The sequence below is a fragment of the Pseudophryne corroboree genome, chromosome 2 (genome assembly GCF_028390025.1).
Source record: "Pseudophryne corroboree isolate aPseCor3 chromosome 2, aPseCor3.hap2, whole genome shotgun sequence".
NCBI lineage: Eukaryota > Metazoa > Chordata > Amphibia > Anura > Myobatrachidae > Pseudophryne > Pseudophryne corroboree.
The window spans coordinates 995,336,552-995,362,566 of NC_086445.1; the positions used below are offsets into that span (position 1 = coordinate 995,336,552).

At 45.2% G+C, this 26,015-nt stretch overlaps 1 protein-coding gene across 5 annotated transcripts in view; it reads right to left on the reverse strand.

Annotated features, from left to right (window-relative positions):
• Window positions 1–26,015, reverse strand: part of PATL2 (PAT1 homolog 2) — a 130,750-nt gene that overhangs the window by 16,913 nt on the left and 87,822 nt on the right. For all 5 annotated transcript variants that reach the window (XM_063956480.1, XM_063956479.1, XM_063956481.1 and 2 more), the window contains exons 7-17: window positions 22,821–22,988; window positions 16,651–16,737; window positions 16,137–16,300; window positions 15,245–15,316; window positions 14,585–14,723; window positions 6,495–6,615; window positions 3,191–3,288; window positions 2,558–2,611; window positions 1,178–1,326; window positions 367–526; window positions 161–301 (exon numbers count right to left, since the gene is read on the reverse strand). In XM_063956480.1, the coding sequence (XP_063812550.1) occupies window positions 161–301; window positions 367–526; window positions 1,178–1,326; window positions 2,558–2,611; window positions 3,191–3,288; window positions 6,495–6,615; window positions 14,585–14,723; window positions 15,245–15,316; window positions 16,137–16,300; window positions 16,651–16,737; window positions 22,821–22,988 (1,353 nt within the window). The remainder of the gene's footprint in view (window positions 1–160; window positions 302–366; window positions 527–1,177; window positions 1,327–2,557; window positions 2,612–3,190; window positions 3,289–6,494; window positions 6,616–14,584; window positions 14,724–15,244; window positions 15,317–16,136; window positions 16,301–16,650; window positions 16,738–22,820; window positions 22,989–26,015) is intronic.

A 26,015-nucleotide genomic window follows, 5' to 3' on the forward strand; every position in this document is an offset into this window, starting at 1 on the left:
ACTAAATCTCCCCAACATCCCTTATGGATGCTAGAGAAAGAGACAAAAAAAACGGTGTCTACCTTTTTTATGTCTACCTTTTGACTGTCTAACATGTGGTGTCCATCTATTATACCACACCAGTTATAAGGATTGGGGTGCCTCGTTATCGCAAACTTACCTGATTTTGAAACGCCAGTGACAGAGGCAAATTAGGGCTTTCTGGCGATGGCGTGGTGAGTTCTTGAATGACTCTGATCAACTCCGTGAAGGGAAGTGCATTAATTATGGAGGTCAGTGGTCCATAGAGAACTGGAAGAGACTGCAAGTAAATCATTAAGACAGTTTTCACCCATCAGGCAATCTAACACTCTCGCTCCAGTTTACCTTTTCAGTGCTGTCGTTTTTTATAAGGAAAGGCAGATGCTGAACCACAGTCAGGAGGATTTCCGCCGCTTGCTCGCTGTGCAGAAACGGCAGGAGCCGGGCTGTTAATTTTTTGCCTTTCCCAACTAGCAGGAGCTTGAGAAACTCATTCTCAGATTCCCTGAAAGACAATGGAGCAGTTCAAATTTACTTAGTCAATAAATCCACAGAATCCCATCCAGTGTTGCTGGTTACTTCGGAAAGGGTTATTACTTGTAGCTCAAGCACTGAAAGGAATGCCTAAGAAAACTCATCTGTTCTTTGGTATAACAGCCTCTCCTTACCGTGCCAAGAAATACCACCTTCTGATCCTGCAGGTTAAATTACTGTACTTCCCCAAACATCTAGTTCTATACCCCTCCTTCCTCTACGAAGGAAGAGTGGGAGGGAACAAAAAGGGAGAGCAGATTCCCAAGGACCGCAGGAAAGGAAAAAATGGTGCCTTTAATACAATAGACTATTCCAAAAGATGGAATATTCTCATTTAACTACACATTAAAGTGCTGTGGGACTTGAATGAAAAGACCAACATGGCATTTGTTCATGTGGAGAATGCAATGTGCCTATTAAAGCAAGTCAGTTTTTGCAGTTTTAAAGGGGGAAATGTATCAAACATTCTAAAGCAGAAGAGTAGAGGCGTTTCCCATAGCAACCATGTAGCCTTTTTATAGAACGTACTTAATTGACAATAGCTACAATGATTGGTTGCAGTTAGCAACACCTACACTTGTCCTCTGTAGAAGGTTGAATAAAAGTCCCACCCAGCACCTACTCGTCATATCTGCTAGCCCCAATCTTCATCGCCTCATAGATCCTTTGCACTTTGTAGCTTTGCTTCTGCTGGAAGCGAATGTTCTGCTCTTCAGGAATATGAAGCATTTTCTTCTCCAACTCTTCAACCTCCAGCAACATTACAAACAGCTGAAATACAGGAACACTACATATGGTCAACCAAAAGGAGAAGATTGTGCATTACTTTTTAAATGGCTTCAGCATGAGCCAGCTCGTCTCACCACTGGCAGGTCTTCAGCAACAATCCCACCAACATAAAAGGCTTTGTGCAAATATAGGATTTTCTTTTGTTTCCCAGTTGAAGAAATTTAAAGTGCACCAGCACCTTTGGACCCAGTCTATACCCCACCGTACTAGATTAACCCAATATCCCTTATGGATGCTATAGAAATATGTATTGGAGTCAGTCGTGGAACTTCTGGAGGCAAAGGCAGCGTTCAGGGAGCAGCAGCATCTTTACACAGTGCAGACCATATAAATGCAGCTTATGCGTAGCCATTTACAGTCTACAAAGCAGAAATGTTCCTCCTGGACATAACCTCCTAGGTCTGGGTAGGTAGTGAGTGTGGATTCTTTGCAGATCCCAATAGTTGGCAAAGGCACTATAGCCAGATTAAGGGATAAGCCAGATACTGTACCCCGGGCTTCTGTCAGTGAGCCCACGGCCAGAGCACAAGCTCCCCCTCTTGTGTAGCAGCAAAACCAGGCAGCAAGAATGCGCGAAGGACCATATGCAGTGCAGGCAAAGACACTGGAATATTAAGTTTCATGACCTACCGATGGAGCTTCTCGACCAGAGCAGAGGTTGGGGAGAAGGGGGGGGGGGAGGACACCTGTTAGTGACCCAGGGATCCCAGCATCTCCTCGTGTCTTAAAATACCGTTCATATCCATTAAGTATTTCAACACAGGTGACACCAAATATTAAAGTAGTCCAGGAGCAGAGCTTTTTGTCCTTCCTGCAATGGGTCATGTTGGGAGGTATCCCCTCTCCTCTCTCCTCCTCCCTTCCCCCCCCCAGGCCCCTCTCCTCCTCCCCCCCCCCCCCCCCCACCCCTCCAAGGCTTAATCCGGCCCTGGCTTCAGCCAAGTAACTGGTTTAATCGCCCATTAGGAAATAAACCATGAAAAAGAAGCCATTTTGCGCAATGGTATAACTATAACCAAACTAGTGGTGGTGCAGGAACTTTGCACAGACCGAAGAGGCTGCTGCATGGAGAGGCCCAATACAGCCCAACAATGATATAGCAAGACACAAGGGGGTATCCTTAAGATGATACATCCCACTAAGGAGCTTCAACATCAGACTACTCTAGGGAGGGTCACCCTACAATACACGTAGTATGGGAACAGTTTCCAACCTTCTCAATGTGTTTCAGCACCCTCAACTTCTGGTAGCCAAGAGCCTTTATATCCTGGGAAGAATAAAGGAGACCGTCACTATAGAGCAGAACATGCAGATATTCCATTATAAAGATGGTTTAGGAAAGAATCAGGTCATCTAAAATTTCAAAGCGTAGAAAACGATAGTTGCAGAAGTTAACACAGAAAAGTGCCCCTCACCAGTTTCAGAGTATAGATTTCACACTAGTCTACAGTAATGGCTTGATATCGCATGTCATTAGTCTTTATATGGACCAGACATTTATATACACATTTACAGAAGTGGTCTTGCGTTCCCCTAGTGCTTTAGGTAGGTGATACGTTAGCTACCACAAAGCCTGCAGATGCTTAATGTAGGTAGTTTTCTTAATGCAAAGAATTAAAACCACATTTCAGGCCTAAAGATTTAAACACACTGTTTTAATGTGTATATTACTCCAATACCAGCGTTTGTTGCGTGCCATGCTCTGGTCAGGAGGGAGACAAGGCAGCACTGTAGTTATGAGGAAGATTGGAATATTCATGGATACCAAACGCCATGTACAAAGCGACATACTTGTAGCCAGGCCCCCAAACTGAACATAACAGGAGATTGCTGTGCATGTACTTACTTCATCCGGCAGGACATAGGAGATGGCGTCAATGGCTCTTCTGGGACTGTAACAGGTGGAAACTGCAACTTGTCCCAGTGAACCTTCAATGTGAACCACTGGGTCGGTGTAGGAGGGGGAGCACATAAGATTACAATGATTATTCGTTTGACAAATATATAAATCTTAAAACCATTTATTTAAAATAATTTTTTTTTTATAATATATATATATATTATATATATATATATATATATATATATATATATATATATATATATATATATATACATATACATATACATATACACACACATACATATATACACATACATATATACACATACATACACACTATATAATAGCCCAGATCTGTGACTTAGTGACTCATTTGCTCCCGAAAAAGGGGCGTGGCCTATGGGAAAGGGGGCGTGGCCTCGCGGGAGGACCCGCAATCGCGAGCCACGCCCCCGATTTAGTCATTGAGGGGGCATGCCCAGCGCTCCGTGAGCTGCTGGCATGCCCTCTCTCCCTCTGTCTGCACTGAATAGACGCTGTGCGCATGCGCACAGCGTCTATTCATCGCTGCTCTGCTAAGCAGAGCAGCGCGTGCAGGAGCCTCCCAACTGCCCCCCCCCCCCCCCACCGCGGGACACTGCGGCCCGCGGGTGGGACAGCGGGACAGTCCCCAAAAAACGGGACTGTCCCGCGAAAATCGGGACAGTTGGGAGGTATGGTGTGTGAGGGGGTATGCCATACAGACAGACAGGCACCGGCTCACTGTGTGCTTGACCCCCCACATCAGCATACTCAGCAGGGTCTTACTGGCGCGGAGGAGCGTCACTTTCTAGCACACTCCACGCTTCTTAGCTGCAGTTTTGTGGGGCACCTGCTGCTGTGCAGGTTCCGTACTGCCTCTGTTATCTCCAGCCCCGGCAACCCCACCGCTAGCTGCAGCGCTGCCGCCCGCAGTGAGGTGCGCCCAGCTCCTTCACACACTTTAGCCAGCGGGTAGCGCTGCAGAAGTCCGAGCTGCTTGCAGGCTCCGACCCCCTCCTCCCTACAGCCGCAGCGTCTCCTGGGAGCTAATCAGTCACTCCCAGTCTCCCCTTACCACACAGTGCCCAGCAGCCGCGAAGTCCGCGCCGTGTGCATGCTATGACTCCCTCCAGTCGCAGAGTCTCCTGGGGGCTAACCAGTCACTCCCAGTCTGCCCTTACCACACAGTGCCCAGCAGCCGCGAGGTCCGCGCCATGTGCATGCTATGACCCCCTCCTCCCTCCAGTCGCAGAGTCTCCTGGGGGCTAACCAGTCACTCCCAGTCTCCCCTTACCACAGTGCCCGGCAGCTGCGCGAGGTCTGCGGTGTGTGACTGAGGAGGGGGGGGGAGGGATGCTGATGGGCAGAGGAAGCAGGACTCCAGCCTGAGAGATTCAGCCATACCAAGTCTCCACCAGCAGCACATCCCAACAGGTTGGAGTGGAACAGCAGCAGTGACCCCGGTAAGACACATCTGTCCGTCACCACTGTTCTGTCCCTAATACCAATCTCTCCCGTGCCCTGTGTACTGTCTTGTCCCTGTCACCCCTGGCCTTGCCCCGTCACCCTTATGCTGGCCCTGTTACCCCTATCCTGGCCCCGCAGCGCCTCCAGACCCCTCCTCAATGCACCACACCTCCGCACCTTCCCCTCCACCACATACAGCACTCCACCCCTCCCCCACACGCTGTGCCTCCAGACCCCCTACACAACCCGTGGCTCCCACTCCTCCGCCCCTCCACCACCCACAGCACCTCCAGACCCCCTCCACCATCCACCCCCCATATACGTCTCCCCCCACACCTGCCCCCCTTCACCCGCAGCATCTGCAGACACCCTCCTCTATCTGCGGTCCCACCCCTCCCCCACCCATGGCACCCCCGCACCTGCCCCTCCACCACCTGCAGCGCCTCCGGACCCCCTTCCCCATCCGCCGCACCACCCGTACCTGCCCCTCCCCTACCCACGGCGCCTCCGGACCCCCTACCCCACCCCTTCCCATCCCACAGCACCTACGGAACCCTTCACCCATCCGCAACATCCCCGCACCTGCTCCTCTCCCACCCGTGGCACCGCTGCCACTCCCCCACCTACAGTGCCTCTGGACCCCTCCCCCATCTGCAGCCCCCACCCGCAGCACCTCCCGACCCTTCCCCATCCGGGCCCCCCCCCCCCCCCAGCATCTACAGACACCCTCCCCCATCCGCTGTCCCCCCCCCCACACCCGCTACATTCTGTACATCGTGCCCTGCAGGTGCTGTTCACGCTGTCGCAAGGGGCTGCGCCTCCTTCACCATCGCACGCCCTTTCATTGTGCAATATTTAACCACTAACAAAGGAATGCAGGCAATACTCCATATAATACAAATATTGAACCCCAGAAAGGCATGCAAGGGTTAAGGGGGCATAGCCCCTTGCGACGGTGTGAAGAGCACCCGTAGGGCACGATGAAGCACCTAGTGTATGTATATATATATATATATATATATATATATATATATATATATATATATATATATATATATATATATATATATATATATATAATTTTTTTTTTTTTTTTTTTTTTTAAACAAACTAGCAGATTTGTAAATGGAATGATACCGAATCAAGTTAGCGGCAGGGGGTAGGTGTTCCTAATGATTATTCCATCTCTGCTTCTGCGGCACTGCCTGGGAGACAGGGGGGAGCCTAGAGCAGGTTGTGGGCGATCCTGTTAACACTCAACCAGACTGGTGAGCCAGACTACAGGATATCACTCTTCTGTGACACCGTTGCATCAGGTGCAACTGTCCAGCAAAGCCCAGCTTTTTTTTTTTTTTTTTTTTTTTTTTTTAAGTATGAAAACACTCCATGGTCATGTTAGGCCACCACATGGATTAATAGCAGGTGCACAGCAGTTTACCACTGACATAAGGGACTTCAGTTCAGTATAGGGAGAGTAGTCTTTACCAAACGCAGTTTTCATTGAGAAAGATACCAGATTTGTCCTTCGAACCCATTTATCATTCTACATCGACCCACTGTGCTCCCACCCAGATTTCAGAGGCAAGGATTTCTCTCCCACTATGGAAGTATACCCCAATTTTTTTATTTAATTTTTATATTAGGATATAGTTTTGTTAGTCATGTTTTCCAGCTCCACTTAGCTTCCTACATAGATTCCTCCATTTGCCCATTTCCCGTAGAGTGTTCAATGGAACTTCAAATACACTCTTGTATTAAATTTATGTACAATTAAAAAAAAAAAAAAAAACACACACACACCCCACAACATTCTATATACCAGATTCATAGGTCTCTGCCTTCTGGATGTAAGGGGTAACCAGTTTAGTGGGTTCTTTCTTCTTGCGGTCCCCGAAAAGCTCCTCTTCAGCCATTCGACTTTCTAGCTTCTCATAGTAGCTCTAAAGTATAAAATTCATTAAATTGTAGGGTTTAAAAAAAAAAAAACCCACCACATAAAAACACCAGCAGTTTATTTTATGAACACATTCTGATTTCAGCTTTGATGCTTTGGGATTCTTGTCTCTGGAGTTTTTTTTACTGTAGTCTTCACACTTTGTAAAATGATCAGACAAATTAATCTCACTAGACCACACTTCATGAATAATGTCAGAGCATTTTTTGTAAAGTGGCTTTATGGAAAGTATAACTGTCCCCCATGAAGTGACAGTTACTAGTATTTCATACAGAACCTGAAATTATTCTTCGATACAGAAAAGCAAAAAGGCGTTTCCTCTTACTTCCGGTGGGCGGCCCATCCAGTATGGATGCTTTTTAGATGAGCTCCGTCTGACAAGCCTGGAATCCACATGCATCCTTCTGCTACACAACACAGAATAATCTGTGGGACCCTTCTCCTTACTCCCCACATCGTAAGGGGTCAGACGATACCCTTATAGGGTGAGAGCGCAAACTGATACACCCCCGGAGTCGGGCCATCATCTCAACGGCCTGCATGAACGCCGGAGTTTTGACTGGCGGGAATCTGAACACAGTGCAGTCCTAATTATCAAGACTCGTCAGATTGCTGCAGCTCTTGCTGAATTTATTGCTTACAACCGGCCAAGTGTGCTGCGCTGAACCGTGAGACATCATCCTGGGGCTGGGTGGCTTGGTGCGGATCCTCATGGCTGTTGGTCTCCCGGTACTCGTGAAGTGCACTTCCACAGGGTGCCTGTCGGGAACTCCCATGCTGGCTGTGGTACTCCCCATGCGGCTGTCGGAAAGCAGAGTCTCTTGGCGAGGTGGGTTCTGGGGCCAATCCAGCTCCCTCCGCTGGAGTTGACTTGGGCAGCTTGGCGGGATCTGTGCAGCGGCTCTACCTGTGTCCCCCTGGAACAGGCCAGGAGTCCTGATACCAGCCGCTTGAGGTTAGGCGGTGCGGCCGCTGCCATCTTGACTGGGTGTGTGGCTGCTGCTACAACAGAAGTGCGTCCGGCTTGCTATGTGCAGAGCTGGACTACACGAATAAAACTGAACCGGCTGCAGAACTGCTTTTGGCTGGCACTAGCCAATTAAAGAGCCTGCTAGCCGACGCTATACAGACATTTGAATAGCCTCAATAACCTCCCAACGCCTCGACTGGTACTAATATTGTTTAGGTCTCTCCAACCTATTTATTGCCTACTAACACCCTTTCATGACTACCTATCTTTTCTCCCTTTGTCTGGATCCATTCCCCTCCTAGCGTCTTTCTAATTGCCCCTTCTATACCTTGCCTTCACTACTTAAATCTACCTCAGTCTATGAACGGTGCTTTTGGGAACTAGAATCCTTTTTGTTCCCTCAACCATTTTCTCTTTTATTTTTTTTATGTTTCATCGAGACAGCTTCAATGTTTTAATATAATCTGCATGATATTTGCAGGTATTCAACAGTGCAAAAGTACTGGCTATTACAGAAGCTTGTTTGTCCATACTTCTCAGGTTTGGTGAATGCCAAGTATTACTTACCTATAATATAACCAAATTCACCTGGTTATAATATCCCTGCTTAGAAGCTGCAAGTGTTTTATAGGTGATACTGCCATCCAGTGTTTAGTTGGTGAAAGGATTGTGATTTGCTGTTATATATACACATATAACGTGAATTGAGGATTTATTGCTGAACAATTCTAACATATCCTAGGTCTCAGATAGTATTCAATTCAATATTTTGATATTTCTCACAACCATTATCTCTACCTAGCAGTTAGTCGGTGGAATATTTGAAAGATGTTCTTACCTGCATAATGTGATTTAAAAATTTCCTTGCTGAGTAGTTTGACATCTCTTCCAACTCGGATTAAAACTTGAGGTATTCTACTTTCCCATAATATGGTGTGGTGACATAAAAAGGTCATTAACGTTCCATTCCATATTTTTAGCGGTCGAAAGACCGGGGGGGATGGACAAATATGGCCATAAAGCTACAGCGGCTAAATCTTCCCAATCCTCAGTGAAGAATGAGTAAAAACAATACAACGGGGAAATCCAACCCCTCTCCCCCGGCTGTAGACAATTTCTAAGAACAGCCTCAGAACACAGACTCTACCTGGCCAGACTTCTTTACTGCATATGGCCCAGGAACTTACGACTTTTAATGCCCCAAATTGACAAGAAGCTTGAGAATATCCCTTTGATTGACAATAGACTGGAACAAGTGCAAACACTTGATTCAACTCTAGCAAAAATAGACCATAATACCTCAAGGATTAATACGGTAGAACAAAAGGTTAGTGATGTGGAGGATCACAGATAGATGAACGCTGAAGCGTTCATCTGACACAAGATTAAAATCGGTCAAGGCTCTACAAGCCAAGATAGATTATCTTAAAAATGGGGATAGAAGATAGAATTTACGATTTGTGGGTGTTCCTGAAACAATTAAGGACGGCCAATTGTCAGATGTTTATAACAAATGACCCGTGTTTGGCTCTGGAAATTACAAACTCCTCCTTCTTGATACACATTGAAAGGGCACACAGGATTGGTCCCGTTCGCCTGGACAGTTATGCGAGACAGACCAGTTATAGCAAAATTTATAGATTTCCGCATGAAGGAGCATATCCTGCGCTCCTATTGCAAATTTCCACAATTAGTAGTGAACGGCAAGCATATTGTTTTTTCAGGATTTCTCTGCTTCTGTGGCACAGAAGCGGAGAGAGCTCTTTGACGTTTGCAAGTTGCTCCATGAGAATACAAGATTTGCGTTGATGTACCCGGCTAAATTAAGCATCCGTGACAATGGTTGTACCTTAAATTTTATGGATCCCAATGTGGCCAAATCCCATGTTACTTGTATGCTAAATCCTGAAAGTCCCTCACACCAATGATGGCTTCACTCGTAATACATACTTTATTCCCCGAGTTGGGTAATTTTTCACTGAAGGAGACCACAGGTCTCAATAAGAGCTACTCAGCTTTGATGTTAATGTTGTAACAATTACAGATGTGTTCCTCACAGGTGCTACTGGTCTGTTTAACACTTGTGTTTATATTATGGGTTGGGAAAATTGAAAATAAGCATGTGAAGCAATATGTACTTTTTTAGTTTATTTTTTTGTTTTGTCCGTGCAGTGTTTCTCCTGCCCACGCTGCTGTTGGGCTCTTTGGTAGCAGGAGGATTTGGTTGACCCTGTCCACTCACTGGGACGGAAGGGGGCTGCTTTGTGCAGTACTGTTCAATCTGGGTTACCACCCGCATGTGGGTATAGGTTAATAGACCCATGACTGATCCGAATATAGTTGCCTCCCCGATGGATACATATTTTTTAATGTAATCTCCTGGAATGTGGGCAGTCTTAACTGCCCAGTCAAAACGTAATAGAGTTGAAACACCTATAAAAAGATTCAAGCCTCAAATTATTTTCCTCCAGAAAACTCAGATATCGGGGGGCAATTTGACTGTTCACGCACCTTGGTTAGATAATTGTATTTCAGCAGATTATACGGAAAAAAAAAAAAACGGGGGGTAGCGGTTCTATTTAGCAAAAATTTACAATATGACATTTTGGACTCCGTAGTGGATACAGAGAGTAGTTAATTATTGATATAGCCATCTGGGGTACCAAATACACATTGGTAAACGTTTATGCACCAAATGTTGGGACTGATGATTCTCTCCAGGAATTAAATACTAAGCCGTTACATGAAAAATTCCAGATAATAATGGGGGGGGGGGGATTGGAATACGGTTGTTGATCCCATGTTCGATAAACGTCCAGTGCCATGTGCTCCTTGGTCCCCTTTCTGTACGCAGAATCAAACTTTAAGAACCTCCCTTCAGCTTACCAATATTTGCCATCTCCTCAACCCTTCTGATAGAACGTTTACTTTTTTTCTGGGGTACATCAATCCTGGTCCAGGATTGATTTGATTCTAACTGCTGATTCTTTAGTCACGCAGGTCAAACATGCCGATATTCATATCATATCGGACCACGCCCCAGTGTCATTGATATTGGAAAGGACTGTTCACTCGGGGATGGGGGTACCAGACATTGGAGATTTCCGAGCTCTCTCTATAACAGATGGATTTCTGTAAATTTTTGATAGCTAATTGGGCCAATTATTTAGACGATAATCTAGATTGGGATCGACAAACTATGGGGTGCAGCAAAGACTGTCCTTAGGGGCCAAATTATTAAATATGTTCATAGACTGAAAAAGAACACTCGAGACCTGTACTGCTTTGCACGAGTTGGCGTCTGCGTTGGAACATCTAAACTCGCAGACTGATGAGTCATTACAATTATATTTGCAAGCCAAACAACTGCTAAATGATCATTTGTTAGTGCAAGCAAAGCGCGATTTGGTATTTTCCTCTCATAAGTATCAATGGGGGAACAAAGCTGGTCGATTGTTAGCAAACATGGCTAGGAAAAAAAAAAAGCCCGTAAATTTGTAACGGCTTTTAAAAATCCAGACCCTGGACAGCTCCTTACAGATTCCCCTTCAATAGCGAAAAACTTTGAGTCCTATTTTACTAAATTGTATTCAGACCTCCCTTTCGATGCAGAAGTATATGATTTATTTTTTACCAGAGTCAACTTTGCCTCCTGTAACACAAGCTGACATGTTGATGGGTACTATTACAGAAGAGGAGCTGGTTTCGGCCATGTCTAAACTCCAGCTACATAAATCCCCGGGACCGGATGGCCTTTCCAATGAGTTTTATACAATTCTTCAGCCTCATAGTACCGACTCTGCTTGAATTATTTAATATTTTACAACATCATACCCCATGCCATCATTTCACAACAGCTCACACTATCTTAATTCCTAAACCCATGCAAGACCCACAATTGGTGGCATCCTACAGACCCATAAAGTTATTAAACGCCGATATAAAATTATTTACTAAGATTCTAGCTGAAAGGCTACAGCAATTCTTCCCAAAATTTTAAACTAACCATCAACTTGGCTTTGTTTGCAAGACACATTCGGTCAAGGGAATTTGGGCTGTTATTGCAGCATTAATCGCCTCTGCCCATATGCCCCAATCTAAAAACACACTCGAGTCTGGATACTATACTACCAAGGCCTTTGATACAGTACTTTGGCCACATCTTTTTAAGGTCTTACAACGTAGAAACTGACACCATGATTTTATCAATATCATTTGTTATTTGTACGCTTCCCCTTCCACTGCTAATTAATGGCTTTAGTAGTGACCCCATTATTATGCATCATGGCACAACACAGGGCTGCCCCTTATCCCCCCTGCTATTTAATTTGGCCATAGATCCGCTCCATCGTTTATTGCTAGATGATCCTCAATTTCAAAGTATTCGTGTGGAATGCAGAGAATTAAACTTACGGCATTTGCTGACAATTTATTAGTTTATATATCGGATCTGGCGACATCTTTGACTCCTATTCAATGTGTTACAGGTGTTTGGAAACATTTCTGGTTTCAACTTCAATTGGTAAAAATCGGTGGCACTTCGGCTGGGGAGAGGCGCTTTTTTGAGGGATGGGGTGGAGGGACTTCCACCACAGTGGAGTTCGGATTAGTTTACTTGGGGATACAAATATCAAGACGACCAGAGTGTCTATAAACGTTGAATTTTACCAGTTAAACAAAAAATTGGGGCAGAATTTGAAACCTGGAAATTTTAGACATTATCTTATATGGGGAGGGCAAGCTTGTTTAAAATTATATCATTCCTCCGCCTGAAGTACTTTATCCAAGCCATGCCACATGCTTGCACCAAAAGATATTCAGCGCCTTCATTGTATCTTTCAAAAATGTATTTGGCAAGGAAAGAGACCACGTATAGGTTTGATTAAGTTGCAACAGGCGTCTTGGAATGGAGGAATCAAATGTCCAAATGTCCTTTGGTACTCCCAAGCTGCACTATCTACATGACTGGATACGCAATGGAAATAACTATATGAACACATATTTAGAAAGGGAATTCCTGCAAGGGGGAGATCCATTGGCATTTCTAAAATGGCTGCAGAGTGTGCGGTGCACATGGGCCCCCAAGCCCCGGGGAGGAACACACCGCACCCATTTCTCCTATACTTGCCTTTCCGGAATCAATCGCCGACTATGTGTGGGCCCCTCCTCTCCCCCGTAGCAGTCACACCACTGCTAGCGCACCGACCACTAGAAACTCTGGCACAGTGCCAGAGTCTACAGCGCATGCGCAGGACTCGTAAAGAATGGCGTGGCGCCCATTTTTTGGAGTCCTGCGCATGTGCTGTAGACTCTGGCACTGTCTCAGTCTACAGTGCTCAGAGCGCTAGCAGCGGCGCAATGGCTATGGGAGAGGAGGGGGCCCACACAGTCTGCACACAAGTGCCCTCCTCTCTAGAGACTCCCCTGGGGAGATCTGGTTACTTTTCTACAGCTGCATACTCAGGAGGTGCCTGAAGAGCTTAAAAAGTAATCCTTTATTGTGGAATATAGAGTTATGGATGGAAATATGGCATAAACATAATGTGAATGCCTATAAATAAATATTCCTGCCATTTATAGCCAATCCAGGACTTCCAGGAGGGAAGAGCATGCCACCCATATACTATTTGGCATCTGGGGGGTGTTTCTGATATTAGCCATTTGGTGGATATACAGGGGAGGAGACCGCTCACGTTCCAGGAGGCCACTAGTTAATATTCAGTTTTGTTGACCTATCCTGTGGCCTCTTTTAGCCCAACACTATGTTGCCCCCACTGTCCGATATTTCTCCCCAGTAGGTTGGGACAACCCGGTGGATGGGATGTTACAGCAAGATCCTAGGATTTGGAAGGCAATTTCAAGTGCGTATGGTCATTTTTGGACTCTTCCGTAGAATAGTTCAGGACAGGGGGGTTTAAGGGCTTGGAAGGATTGTCTTTCCGAGATAGAAAGAGGATTTACTAACTGCTCATGTAAAAGCGAGTCGACCATTTCTTTCTAGATACAAAGAAAGGTCTTTGAATATTCCGCATAGGAAGCATTTGTCACCTCGTACAACATATTTGATAGGACTTGGCAGATACACATACTTGTTGGAAATGTGGTACTCCCCAAGCGGATCTCTAACACCGTCTGTGGGCTTTCCCTATGATCAGGAAGTTCTGGATTGAGATAAGGAATTTCTCAGTGGACAATTTAGTGAATCATTTGGGATTAACTCCAGAGTGGGCGCTTTTTGGTATTTATTAATTTTCTCAACTGAACCGCGTCTTACCAAAGGCAGTAAGCATAGCAGCCAGGAAGGCTATTCCACAAGTGTGGATTACTCGAAAACCACCTTCACTGTCATTATTTAAAGCCAAATTGTTTTATTTATTCAGAATGGAGTGGGTAGGAGTTTTAATGGAGAAAGACCGTAAAGTATAAAGATTTTTTGAGGTATGGGAAAGTTACGTTGTAACCTTATCCGCAGCCGCTAGATTTCAGATTCATAACTCCTTGTCCAATACGGAATGGTATATTACTAGGATGATTGCAGGAGATCCAACATTTGTGCTGTAGATCTGCTTGGTATTGGCGAGCCATGGGACATTTTATTTTTATTTTATCATTTTAGTTTTGGGTATTGTCTTTATGTCAAGGTTATATTCCTCTTTGTCATTCCGATTTATGTACATTCGGGTCTACACGGACGGAATTTAAAGTGAAGAATCCAGAGATATCCATGCTAAGCTATATCCAATTGGTATTTTACTATTGTTCTGGACTTTAGCTTTCTATGTATGACTCAATTATACCTCTGTATGTAATTTTTCTATATTCATCTATGACATTCGTCATGCCCTACTTGAAAAAAGTTGTATGTTTCACATATATTGCTTCAATAAAAAAAAAAAGTTAAAAAAAAAAAAAGGTACTCCCCAGACCAGACTCTCATACATCATCAGCTTTGTGTAGTAGGATTGGAGAGATCACCCCAATGTACCTGGTAGTAACAGTCATCTAAATGGGGGTTTTCACTTTGTAACTGAATCATCTGCAGTTTGATCACCCATTCCTTTTCCTTCTGAGACATCAAGCTTGCGTGCGGATCCGGTCTACTGTCCCAAGGCTTGCGGGTGGTGCTAGCGTGGGAGCAAAGGATACAGTTTAATTCTTCATAGAGACATCTCATATGGCAGACATTTAATATAAAGGGTTTATATATATTTTTAAATGTATAATAGTTTACTATAAAAAAAAAAAAAAAAAAAACGTTTAATGCCTCATTATTCTTCTGTATGTGCTGGCATGTTATGCAAATAAAAGGCAAATGTTTCAGCTGCATTTATCTTGTGTTGACAACAAAGATGCATTTAAGGAGCCAGACACTACCAGTATGCTAGTGATGGCAGGTCATAAAAATAACGTTACTTTTATACCAATTACCATGCATTGTGTTCCTGCTCCATTGGAAAGTTACAAATTTAAAAAAACAAAAAAACACACCTTAAAAATTACAACAACAAAAAAACACCACATACAAAAACCGAAGCATCTCTCCTTCCCAACATCTGCAGGTTCCCAGAAAACCTAGAACCTTAGGCATCAAAGACTGATCCCCCTTCCTCACCATTACATTAGAAGCTCAGACCATCAGACTCACCTCTGTACGCGTTGTCGCTGACTAAGAATCCGTCGATGTTGGGGATGCAGCTGGGTAACATGGCCTGGAACTCTGCAAGGTGAACACAAAATCCAGCTACAACGTGTATAACAAAGATAACTAGTAAGTTTTCTATGTAGAGTCTCCTGACTAAAGTGACACGGCTTATAACGTAAGCTTAGAGCAATGGCTCAAAAACTGTCCCAAACAGTCACGTTTTCCAGGACCCCCGGCAGTTGCATTGTGTATCACCAGCTGTAGTATTTTAAAATACGCAGGTGACCAGGAAAACAAACTGAGCGGGGTCCGGAGGACTGAGAACCACGGCACTAACAGAGAAGTCTCTTAATGTAAGGACATAATGGGCAATACTCAATTGTTTGCATGCCCGTTCTCCTGTCTAAAAAGACTGTAGATAGTGGGGATGCAATTCATTTGTTGTTTTTTTTCCACTCTGCTGCACGCTCCCCCGTAGGAGGTCAGGTTTGAGCTGAAGTGCAAGCGCTGGCAGCCATTGCTCCGTTGGCCACCATCTTAGTGGCTGCCAGCACGTGCTACAATGGAATCTGCATCAGAATCACTCAACTACATTCAGATGTTGCTGCCCTTCAGCTTGGCTTTTCTTTGTGCCTGAACAGTGTATGATAGATAGTGGTTAGGTAGAGAATTTATCCATTGCAAACCAAATCAGGTTTAGCCATTTTATAGAACGTACTAGGGATTGGTTGCTATCGTCATCTTCAGAACTTCTTCTCTTCAGGAAGTTTCATACATCTCCCCTAATCTAAAATGGCCTTCACAACAAGGCATATTCAAGGCACCACAAGCAGCTAGCCATTTACCCCTTTCTGCAGTCACGCCACATAAGCCATGTGATGGACATAAAACTTACTTGAACCTCTGGAAGTCGTTACCCGCTGGGCTAAAGAAAGGAGATAGATTGGGAGACATCGGCCCAAAGTGCATCCTGACCATCTTGGGGGTCATTGGTCGTGTAGGGGTACTTATATTGGGAGACATTGGCCTGAACGGAGCCTGGGACATAAATCCTGGAGACTGCGGAGAGAATATAGTCATTGAAAGACTGCAGAAGTCAGGAGAACATGCTAGAAATCCAGCCAGCTCGCCAGATGCCATACACAGAGTAGTATACTAGTACAGAGTGGTCTGTGGGGTGCCTGGCAATGCCAGGTGTCCACTCACCTCATCTCTACTTCAACCCACACCACCCCCTCCCCACAGTTATTGTAAAAAAAAAAAAAAATCCAGTTCCCATTCTGCCATGTATATGGAATTAATCACAGGAAAAGTCTGTGGGGTTTAACGCAGCCAGTTGTACTAAACACCTACACAACCTATGATGAAGGCAGTGTCACAGCCCACAGGTGAAACAAGACGGCCCTCACCTGATTTGGATTGAACGGGGGATGCGCTCTTGGTGGAGGTGTAAATGGAAATGGTGGACGCATGGAACGTGGCACCAAGGGAGATTGCTGAAACAAGCACATGGAACCATTAAATGACACGTCAGCTCAGATTACCAAGGGATACAAATTCTCGACAAGACCTACATACAAAGCAATGTTATTCTACCTATGACTAGGCTAGCCAAAAGCCTAATTCGGTTATCCTTGGCTTTCAGCTAACTGACAGAAGAATGCCGATTTGGTGTTTTGTTTAGTTAGGCTGCGTACACACTATGGGGGTCATTCTGACCCGTTCGCACGCAGCGGTTCTTCGCTGTGGTGCAATCGGGTCAGAAATGCGCAGCGCATGCGCGTCATTGCCTGGAGACAATAGTTGCCAGGCAATGACGCCAGTGCCAAATGTGATTGCAAGAAGATAGACAGGTGGGAGGCATTCCTGGACGTACACTCATTTCCAGCCGTTTTCGGAGAGTGGTAAGAAAAACACAGGCATGTCCAGGTGAACGGAGGGTGGATGTCAGACGTCAAAACCGAGACCTTCATCGTTGGAGCAGTCACACAGGGAAAGTAGGTCTAGGGCTAATCTTGTGTGAAACTTTTTTAGCATAGCAGGGCTGCACAAGTGAACGCAGCCCTGCTATGCTAAAATAAACACCCCCATAGGCGGGGATTAGTTGATCGCACCAGCAGCAAAAAGTTGCTCGGTGCGATCAACTCTAAATGAGGACCAAAATATATAATCAGGGACCCAAGGCACAATCTCACTTATGCAGCTATTTGAGCAAGTGAGGGCCACTTTACACTCAGATACAACAGACAAATGAAAAAATACTCAAATATAAGCGCTCAGTGTAGTTTCATAAAACAAGAGTACTTAATATCCATATGCATACATATGAAATAGTCCAATTCCCTGATGACTCCTCCTGTTGTGATGCAAAGACTGTCAAATCTTCAACTCCATGAGACGTTTCAAGATGATATACAATAAAAACAAAAGTGAAAAAAATATAGGGGGATATTTACTAAAATTCGTATTTTTCAGAATGAGATTAAAGTTCAAACACGAATGACATCGAATGTGTAATTTTGCAACTTTTTGAATTTATTACGACTCATTTACTAAGCTGTCGTATTTTACATTTTCGGGTTTTCAGATGTCATTCGTATTTTTTGGCAGTGTTTTTTACGGGAGTGAATAGTAAAACACTGCCGACATTAAAACAATGAAACTCGGCCAGATCTGTGAGATCCGTGCAGGGTTTCATTGTGCATCTTTAAAAAAGTAAAAATAGTTTAAAGTCGAAAAAAAAAAATTGCGTGGGGTCCCCCCTCCTAAGCAAAACCAGCCTCGGGCTCTTTGAGCTGGTCCTGGTTGAAAAAATATGAGGAAAAAAATGTCTGGGGTTCCCCCATATTTAATCAACCAGCACCGGGCTCTGCGCCTGGTCCTAAAAATACGGGGGACAAAAAGCGTAGAGGTCCCCTGTATTTTTTGAACCAGCACCGGGCTCCACTAGCCAGGTACATAATGCCAGAGCCGGGGGACATTTATTGTGGTCCTGGCGGCCCTGGCATTACATCCCCAACTAGTCACCCCTAGCCGGAGTACCGAGGAGTGGGAACCCCTTAAATCAAGGGGTCTCCCCCCTCCAGCCACCCAAGGGCCAGGGGTGAAGCCCGAGGCTGTCCCCCCCCATCCAAGGGCGGCGGATGGGGGGATTATAGCCAAGTGTAAAAAAATCAGAATATTGTTTTTAGTAGCAGTACTACAAGTCCCAGCAAGCCTCCCCCGCAAGCTGGTACTTGGAGAACCACAAGTACCAGCATGCGGTGGAAAACCGGGGCCCGCTGGTACCTGTAGTACTACTACTAAAAAAATACCCAACAAAAAACAGGACACACACAGTGACAGTAAAAGTTTATTACATACATGCACACCTCCATACATACCTATGTTCACACGAGGCTCGGTCCTCTTCTCCATGTAGAATCCTCGGGGTACCTGTGGAAAAAATTATACTCACATAATCCAGTGTATCTTCTGTTCTTTGTATAATCCACGTACTTGGCAAAAAAACAAACCGGAAACCCGACCACGCACTTAAAGGGGTCCCATGTTTACACATGGGACCCCTTTCCCCGACTGCCAGGACGCCCCCTGACTCCTGTCAAAGAGGGTCCCTTCAGCCAATCAGGGAGCGCCACGTCGTGGCACTCTCCTGATTGGCTGTGCGCTCCTGTAGTGTCAGTGAGGCTGCACACGGCTTGCGCCTATGTGCTCCATTGTATCCAATGATGGGAACTTTGCGGTCAGTGGTGAGGTTACTTTCGGTCAACTGCTGACCGCAAAGTTCCCACCATTGGATACAATGGAGCGCATAGGCGCAACATTGTATATCTGCCGTGTGCAGCCTCACTGACATTACAGGAGCGCACAGCCAATCAGGAGAGTGCCACGACGTGGCGCTCCCTGATTGGCTGAAGGGACCCTCTTTGACAGGAGTCAGGGGGGGTCCTGGCAGTCGGGGAAAGGGGTCCCATGTGTAAACATGGGACCCCTTTCAGTGCGTGGTCGGGTTTCCGGTTTGTTTTTTTGCCAAGTACGTGGATTATACAAAGAACAGAAGATACACTGGATTATGCGAGTATAATTTTTTCCACAGGTACCCCGAGGATTCTACTTGGAGAAGAGGACCGAGCCTCGTGTGAACATAGGTATATGTATGGAGGTGTGCATGTATGTAATAAACTTTTACTGTCACGGTGTGTGTCCTGTTTTTTGTTGGGTATTTTTTTTAGTACTACTACTACTACTACTACTACTACTACTACTACTACTACTACTACTACTACTACTACTACTACTACTACTACTACTACTACTACTACTACTACCAGCGGGCCCGGTTTTCCACCGCATGCTGGTACTTGTGGTTCTCCAAGTACCAGCTTGCGGGGGAGGCTTGCTGGGACTTGTAGTACTGCTACTAAAAATAATATTCTGATTTTTTACACTTGGCTATCATCCGCCGCCCTTGGATGGGGGGGGGGGGGGGGGGGCAGCCTCGGGCTTCACCCCCCTGGCCCTTGGGTGGCTCCAGGGTACCCCGGCCAGGAGTGACTAGTTGGGGATGTTATGCCAGGGCCGCCAGGACCACAATACAAAAGTGTCCCCCGGCTCTGGCATTATGTACCTGGCTAGTGGAGCCCGGTGCTGGTTCAAAAAATACGGGGGACCCCTACGCTTTTTGTCCCCCATTTTTTTGCACCAGGACCAGGCGCAGAGCCCGGTGCAGGTTGATTAAATATGGGGGAACCCCAGTCATTTTTTTCCTCATATTTTTTCAACCAGGACTGGCTCAAAGAGCCCGAGGCTGATTTTGCTTAGGAGGGGGGACCCCACGCATTTGTTTTTTTAACACTTTCCCACCCCTTACCACTGATAAACATGCACGGATCTCACGGATCCGTGCATGCCTATCAGAACACCGTAAAAAAAAAAAAAAGCAGGCCTATTTGAAAACGGCTTTTTTTTTACGATTTGTATTTATTCACGGCAGTGTTTGGCTATTGCCGGCAGTGTTTGTGAAATACAAATTTTAGTAAATTACAGAGTTCTAGCAAATAACAGGCGTATTTGACCGGTGGTGTATTCATTCGTAATTTTTTTCTTGGACTTCATCAAAAATACGAATGCCCTCATCACTGCCGTGATTTGAGTTTAGTAAATTCCCGAGATGACACTTTGAAGAAAAAACACCATCTCTGTCAAAATCGGGAGCTTAGTAAATATACCCCATAGTCTTTAAAGGTTATAAATGATGTATGCAGCTGGCAAAGACAAGGTTTTCTATGGAGATAGATGGCATACCCCACTCACAATGGATATAACGAGTTTCCGCATATAAAGGTATCTTTAACTCTAATGTATATATCAGACGTGATATAGGATGCGTACTATTACCCACTCAGAGAAAGACGTCGATCCTCACATAGCGGTTTCTTTATGAGCTGCTCCAAGGATGATAATAGAAGTGGTATTATGAATAAAAACACTATTTTAAAATTGTTCACAGGCAGGGGACCTGACATGCAATAACTCAGGGGCGGACAGTGAAACAACTGGTGTGGCCGTCGGAAAAAGGATCTTTGAAAAAGCCCCAATAAGGGGAGTAACGCGTTTGAAGAGTGCTGACAGGTGGTTCCTGCATTATCTTTTCTCTTGAGGCTGGAATTGTGGTATTACATCTAGCTGGTCAGTGCCGTTTTCGGCCGACGGCCACACCAGTTTCACTGTCAGCCCCTGAGTTATTGCATGTCAGGTCCCCTGCCTTTGTACAATTTTAAAATAGTGTTTTTATTCATAATACCACTTCTATTATCATCCTTGGAGCAGCTCAAAGAAACCGCTACGTGAGGATCGACGTCTTTCTCCGAGTGAGTAATGGTACGCATCCTATATCACGTCTGATATATACATCAGAGTTAAAGATACCTTTATATCAGGGCCATCTTAACAGCAGTGTGGGCCCTTGGGCACAGAAATACACTGGGGCCCCTACTCATCCTCCAGCGGTAGGGGTGAGGGGTGCTATCAGCGGTGGTAGGGGGTGTTCTATCTTCCGCACAGCATGTAGGACCTGGAGCAATTTATGCTAATTACTCCTTTACTGAACAGATGGGGCGGGAGGGAGAACACTAAACTGTAGAAGGAGGCATTGGGCTGAATGAAGGGGCCCCGGTACATGACTTATAGGGTGGTATGGGGTGTTTAATACATATGGGAGGGGTAGATAGTGGAGTGGGCTTAATTTTCAGCATTTTCTGGTGAGAAACAGCTTACTTGACTGCAGATATCTCAAGTTCCTTAGCTTTGAATGGGATAAAAAACACTAGAGAGTCCCACCTGTTAGGAGGTACTGGGACTTGGGTATCATAGTTCAGGAACCAGAGCAATCCACCAACAAATATATAAAACTGCATATTAGGCATGTGGAGCTGGAGCAGGGACCTGCTGCTTGAAGGCTGATATCTCTGGTTCTCGGCATAGTAGAGACAAGCTGCCAGTGTCCACCGAAAGTGGAGAGTCACAGATTTTGAAATGTACCCTCAGAAAAACTCTAAGTCATACAGAACCAGAGATATCTGGCTGGGAAGAGCAATTAACAGGCTTGGATGGGGACTACTGCTTTGAAGTCCGATATCTCTGGTTCCCTAGGGCCGATTTTCAAAAATCTGGTACCCCTGGAAAGAGGGTACTCTCAGCTATCAGCCTAGGGCCCTTATACTCTTGGGGCCCTTGGGCAAGAGCCCATTGAGCCCATACGAAAAGACGGCCCTGCTTTATATGCGGATTATATCGTTATATCCATTGTGAGTGGGGTATGCCATCTATCTCCATAGAAAACCTTGTCTTTGCCAGCTGCATACATCATTTATAACATTTAAAGACTTATTACACTATTTTTTTTTTACTTTTGTTTTTATTGTATATCATCTTGAAACGTCTCATGGAGTTGAAGATTTGACCGTCTTTGCATCACAACAGGAGGAGTCATCTGGGAATTGGACTATTTCATATATATGCATATGGACATTAAGTATTTTTGTTTTATGAAACTACACTGAGCGCTTATATTTAAGATTTTTTTCATTTAACTTGGAATGAGGGCCTATGTGAGGAAAGATAATCGCTAGTACGTTGGCAGGTGTATACAGCAGATATGGTCAAACAATGTCGTTCAGACACCTCGGGTCGTCCCTGCAGCAAATCATATGGATATATCATGCAGATATGACTATGCATCTGGCAGTGTGTACAAGCAACCAGTTATGCAGCCGCAAGAACTGCAGACAATCAAATCACAATTGGGCAGACAAATTTAAATGCCCACCCAGTTGGGATGTCCAGCCAGACATATCAAGCGGCCATATGGCAAGTGTTTATAGCTTACCAAAATCAGTCCCTCAGGTGTGTACCCAGCCTCCCACCTGAAGCAAAGCTTCTAAAAGTAAAAAAATAAAATAAAAAAAATAATTACTCCAAATATAGCATTGCCAAATTGTGGGAATGGGAACATCCTGAATTTTTATTTATCAGCTCTTATTGCTGTAGCATTCCCTATACCAAGGCAATGCTCTGTTACCTGTCTAAAGAAGCGAGGACGGAATGGCTTTGGGGACATTCTTCCCATTTCTGGCCCTCTGAACCGTTGCGCACACATGTATGGCCTCTGCATAGGAGATCCCAAGAACTCCAGGTTGGAGGGTGGAACATATGGTGCTTTGTCCATTACTCTTAGTATTGCTTTATCCTACAGGATGGAGACAAGAAAAAAGGGAACGGGAAAAACAAGTTAACGCGTCATCAGACAACACAAGTCATCAGGTATTGGATAATAAGGTTAAAAAAACAACAAGTTTAATCAACCATTTTAAACACCCATAAAAGCACCAATACAAACCCTTCCTTCATTACCATCATTATACTACATTTATACAGGTCACCTGACTTACTCCGCCTTAGCAATTTTAAACAGAGCCGAGAATGCATGGATTTTAGCGGCATTATACATAACAGGGCAGTAAGTCAACCTCTTACTATGGGCACAGCATACAGTTGTCAGAATGAATTGAACAATTATTTGCCCTTATTTATCAATAAGTGATACAATTCACTGAGTGATAAGAGTTTATGGGCTGATGCAATCTAACTCCTTTTTCAAACACAGGGGTCTATTCATGAAGCAGTGAAAAGTGTGGAGATGTGAGCCAGTGGAGAAGTTACAATTGTATAGTTGCAAACTATAAATGTTACTTCAATGCTGATTGGTTGCTATGGGCAACTTCTCCACACTTTTCACTGCTTCATGAACAGACCCCAGAGTCTAACATTTCAGTTAGGAGCTGGCTGGCTGGTGCAATTTATCACTCAGTGAAATGTATCACTCATTGATAAATTAGCCAATTTATTCTAGAACAAATGCCACATGGGAGCCTTATCCTCTAATGCTGGTGATAAAAATTAAGTTTCATCATCGTTTATATAGCATCAACCGTTTACGCAGTGCTGAACCAATTAACTTACCCAGTATGCTTTGCAATATCAAACAGATTTATATTGCAGCATGTGGACTCAAAATGGCCAGGACACTGCCTTGCACAGATTAAACCCAGTCTCAAATTGTACTGCTGTAAACGTTCACTAGGCCAGATAGGCTACAGCAGGGAAGTGCAGTCAGGGGAGGCAGTGCCTCCCCTGTCATGATTAAAATATTATAAAGAAGATTAAAATAATACAAAGTAGAATGTGTTATTTGTATCATTTTTACCTGACAATCTAGCTAAATCTCTATGGGAGGCAGCGAGAGCGCTGCCTCCCAGTGACAATGATAAAGTGTCTGAAAAGGGGGGCAGGCAGCGGAGCCAAGTCACTGGCTGCAAAAGCCCATTGAAAAAATAAGAATTTACTTACCGATAATTCTATTTATCGTAGTCCGTAGTGGATGCTGGGAACTCCGTAAGGACCATGGGGAATAGCGGCTCCGCAGGAGACTGGGCACAAAAAGAAAGCTTTAGGACTACCTGGTGTGCACTGGCTCCTCCCCCTATGACCCTCCTCCAAGCCTCAGTTCGGATACTGTGCCCGGACGAGCGTACACAATAAGGAAGGATTTTGAATCCCGGGTAAGACTCATACCAGCCACACCGTACAACTTGTGATATGAAACCCAGTTAACAGCATGATAACAGAGGAGCCTCTGAATAGATGGCTCACAACAAGAACCCGATTAGTTAACAATAACTATGTACAAGTATTGCAGACAATCCGCACTTGGGATGGGCGCCCAGCATCCACTACGGACTACGAGAAATAGAATTATCGGTAAGTAAATTCTTATTTTCTCTGACGTCCTAGTGGATGCTGGGAACTCCGTAAGGACCATGGGGATTATACCAAAGCTCCCAAACGGGCGGGAGTGCGCGGATGACTCTGCAGCACCGAATGAGAGAACTCAAGGTCCTCCTCAGCCAGGGTATCAAATTCATAGAATTTTGCAAACGTGTTTGCCCCTGACCAAGTAGCTGCTCGGCAAAGTTGTAAAGCCGAGACCCCTCGGGCAGCCGCCCAAGATGAGCCCACCGTCCTTGTGGAATGGGCTTTTATCGATTTAGGCTGCGGTAATCCTACCGCAGAATGTGCCAGCTGAATAGTGCTACAAATCCAGCGCGCAATAGACTGCTTAGAAGCAGGAGCACCCAGCTTGTTGGGTGCCATCAGGATAAACAGCGAGTCAGTTTTCCAGACTCCAGCCGTCCTGGAAAAATAAAATTTTCAGGGCCCTGACTACGTCCAGCAACTTGGAATCCTCCAAGTCCCCAGTAGCCGCAGGCACCACAATAGGTTGGTTCAAGTGAAAACCTGAGACCACCTTCGGGAGAAACTGAGGACGAGTCCTCAACTCTGCCCTATCCATATAGAAAATCAGATAAGGCCTTTTACATGACAAAGCCGCCAATTCTGACAAACGCCTGGCCAAGGCCAACAGCATGACCACTTTCCACGCGAGATACTTTAGCTCCATGGTTTTAAGTGGCTCTACCCATGCAACTTTAGGAAATCCAACACCACGTTGAGATCCAAAAAGTGCCACAGGAGGCACAAAAAGGAGGCTGAATATGTAGTACTCCTTTAACCAAAGTCTGAACTTCAGGCAGTGAAGCCAGTTCTTTCTGGAAGAAATTCGACAGAGCCGAAATCTGGACCTTGATGGACCCCAATTTGAGGCCCAAATGTCACCCCTGCTTGCAGGAAGTGCAGGAATCGACATAGTTGAAATTCCTCCGTCGGGGCCTTCAAGGCCTCCCACCAAGCAACAAATTTTCGCCAAACGCGGCGATAATGTCTTGCGGTGACATCCTTCCTGGCTATGATCAGGGTAGGGATGACTTCCTTCGGAATACCCTTTTCCTTTAGTATCCGGTGTTCTACCGCCATGCCGTCAAACGCAGCCGCGGTAAGTCTTTGAACAGACAGGGTCCCTGCTGCAGCAGGTCTTGTCTGAGCGGCAGAGGCCAAGGGTCCTCTGCCAGCATCTCTTGAAGTTCCGGGTACCATGCTCTTCATGGCCAATCCGGAACCCCGAGTATGGTTTTCACTCCTCGCCTTCTTATTATTCTCAGTACCTTGGGTATGAGAGGTAGAGGAGGAGACACATAAACCGACTGGTACACCCATGGTGTCACTAGAGCATCCCCAGCGATCGCCTGAGGGTCCCTTGACCTGGCGCCATATCTTTTCAACTTCTTGTTGAGGCGGGATGCCATCATGTCCACCCGTG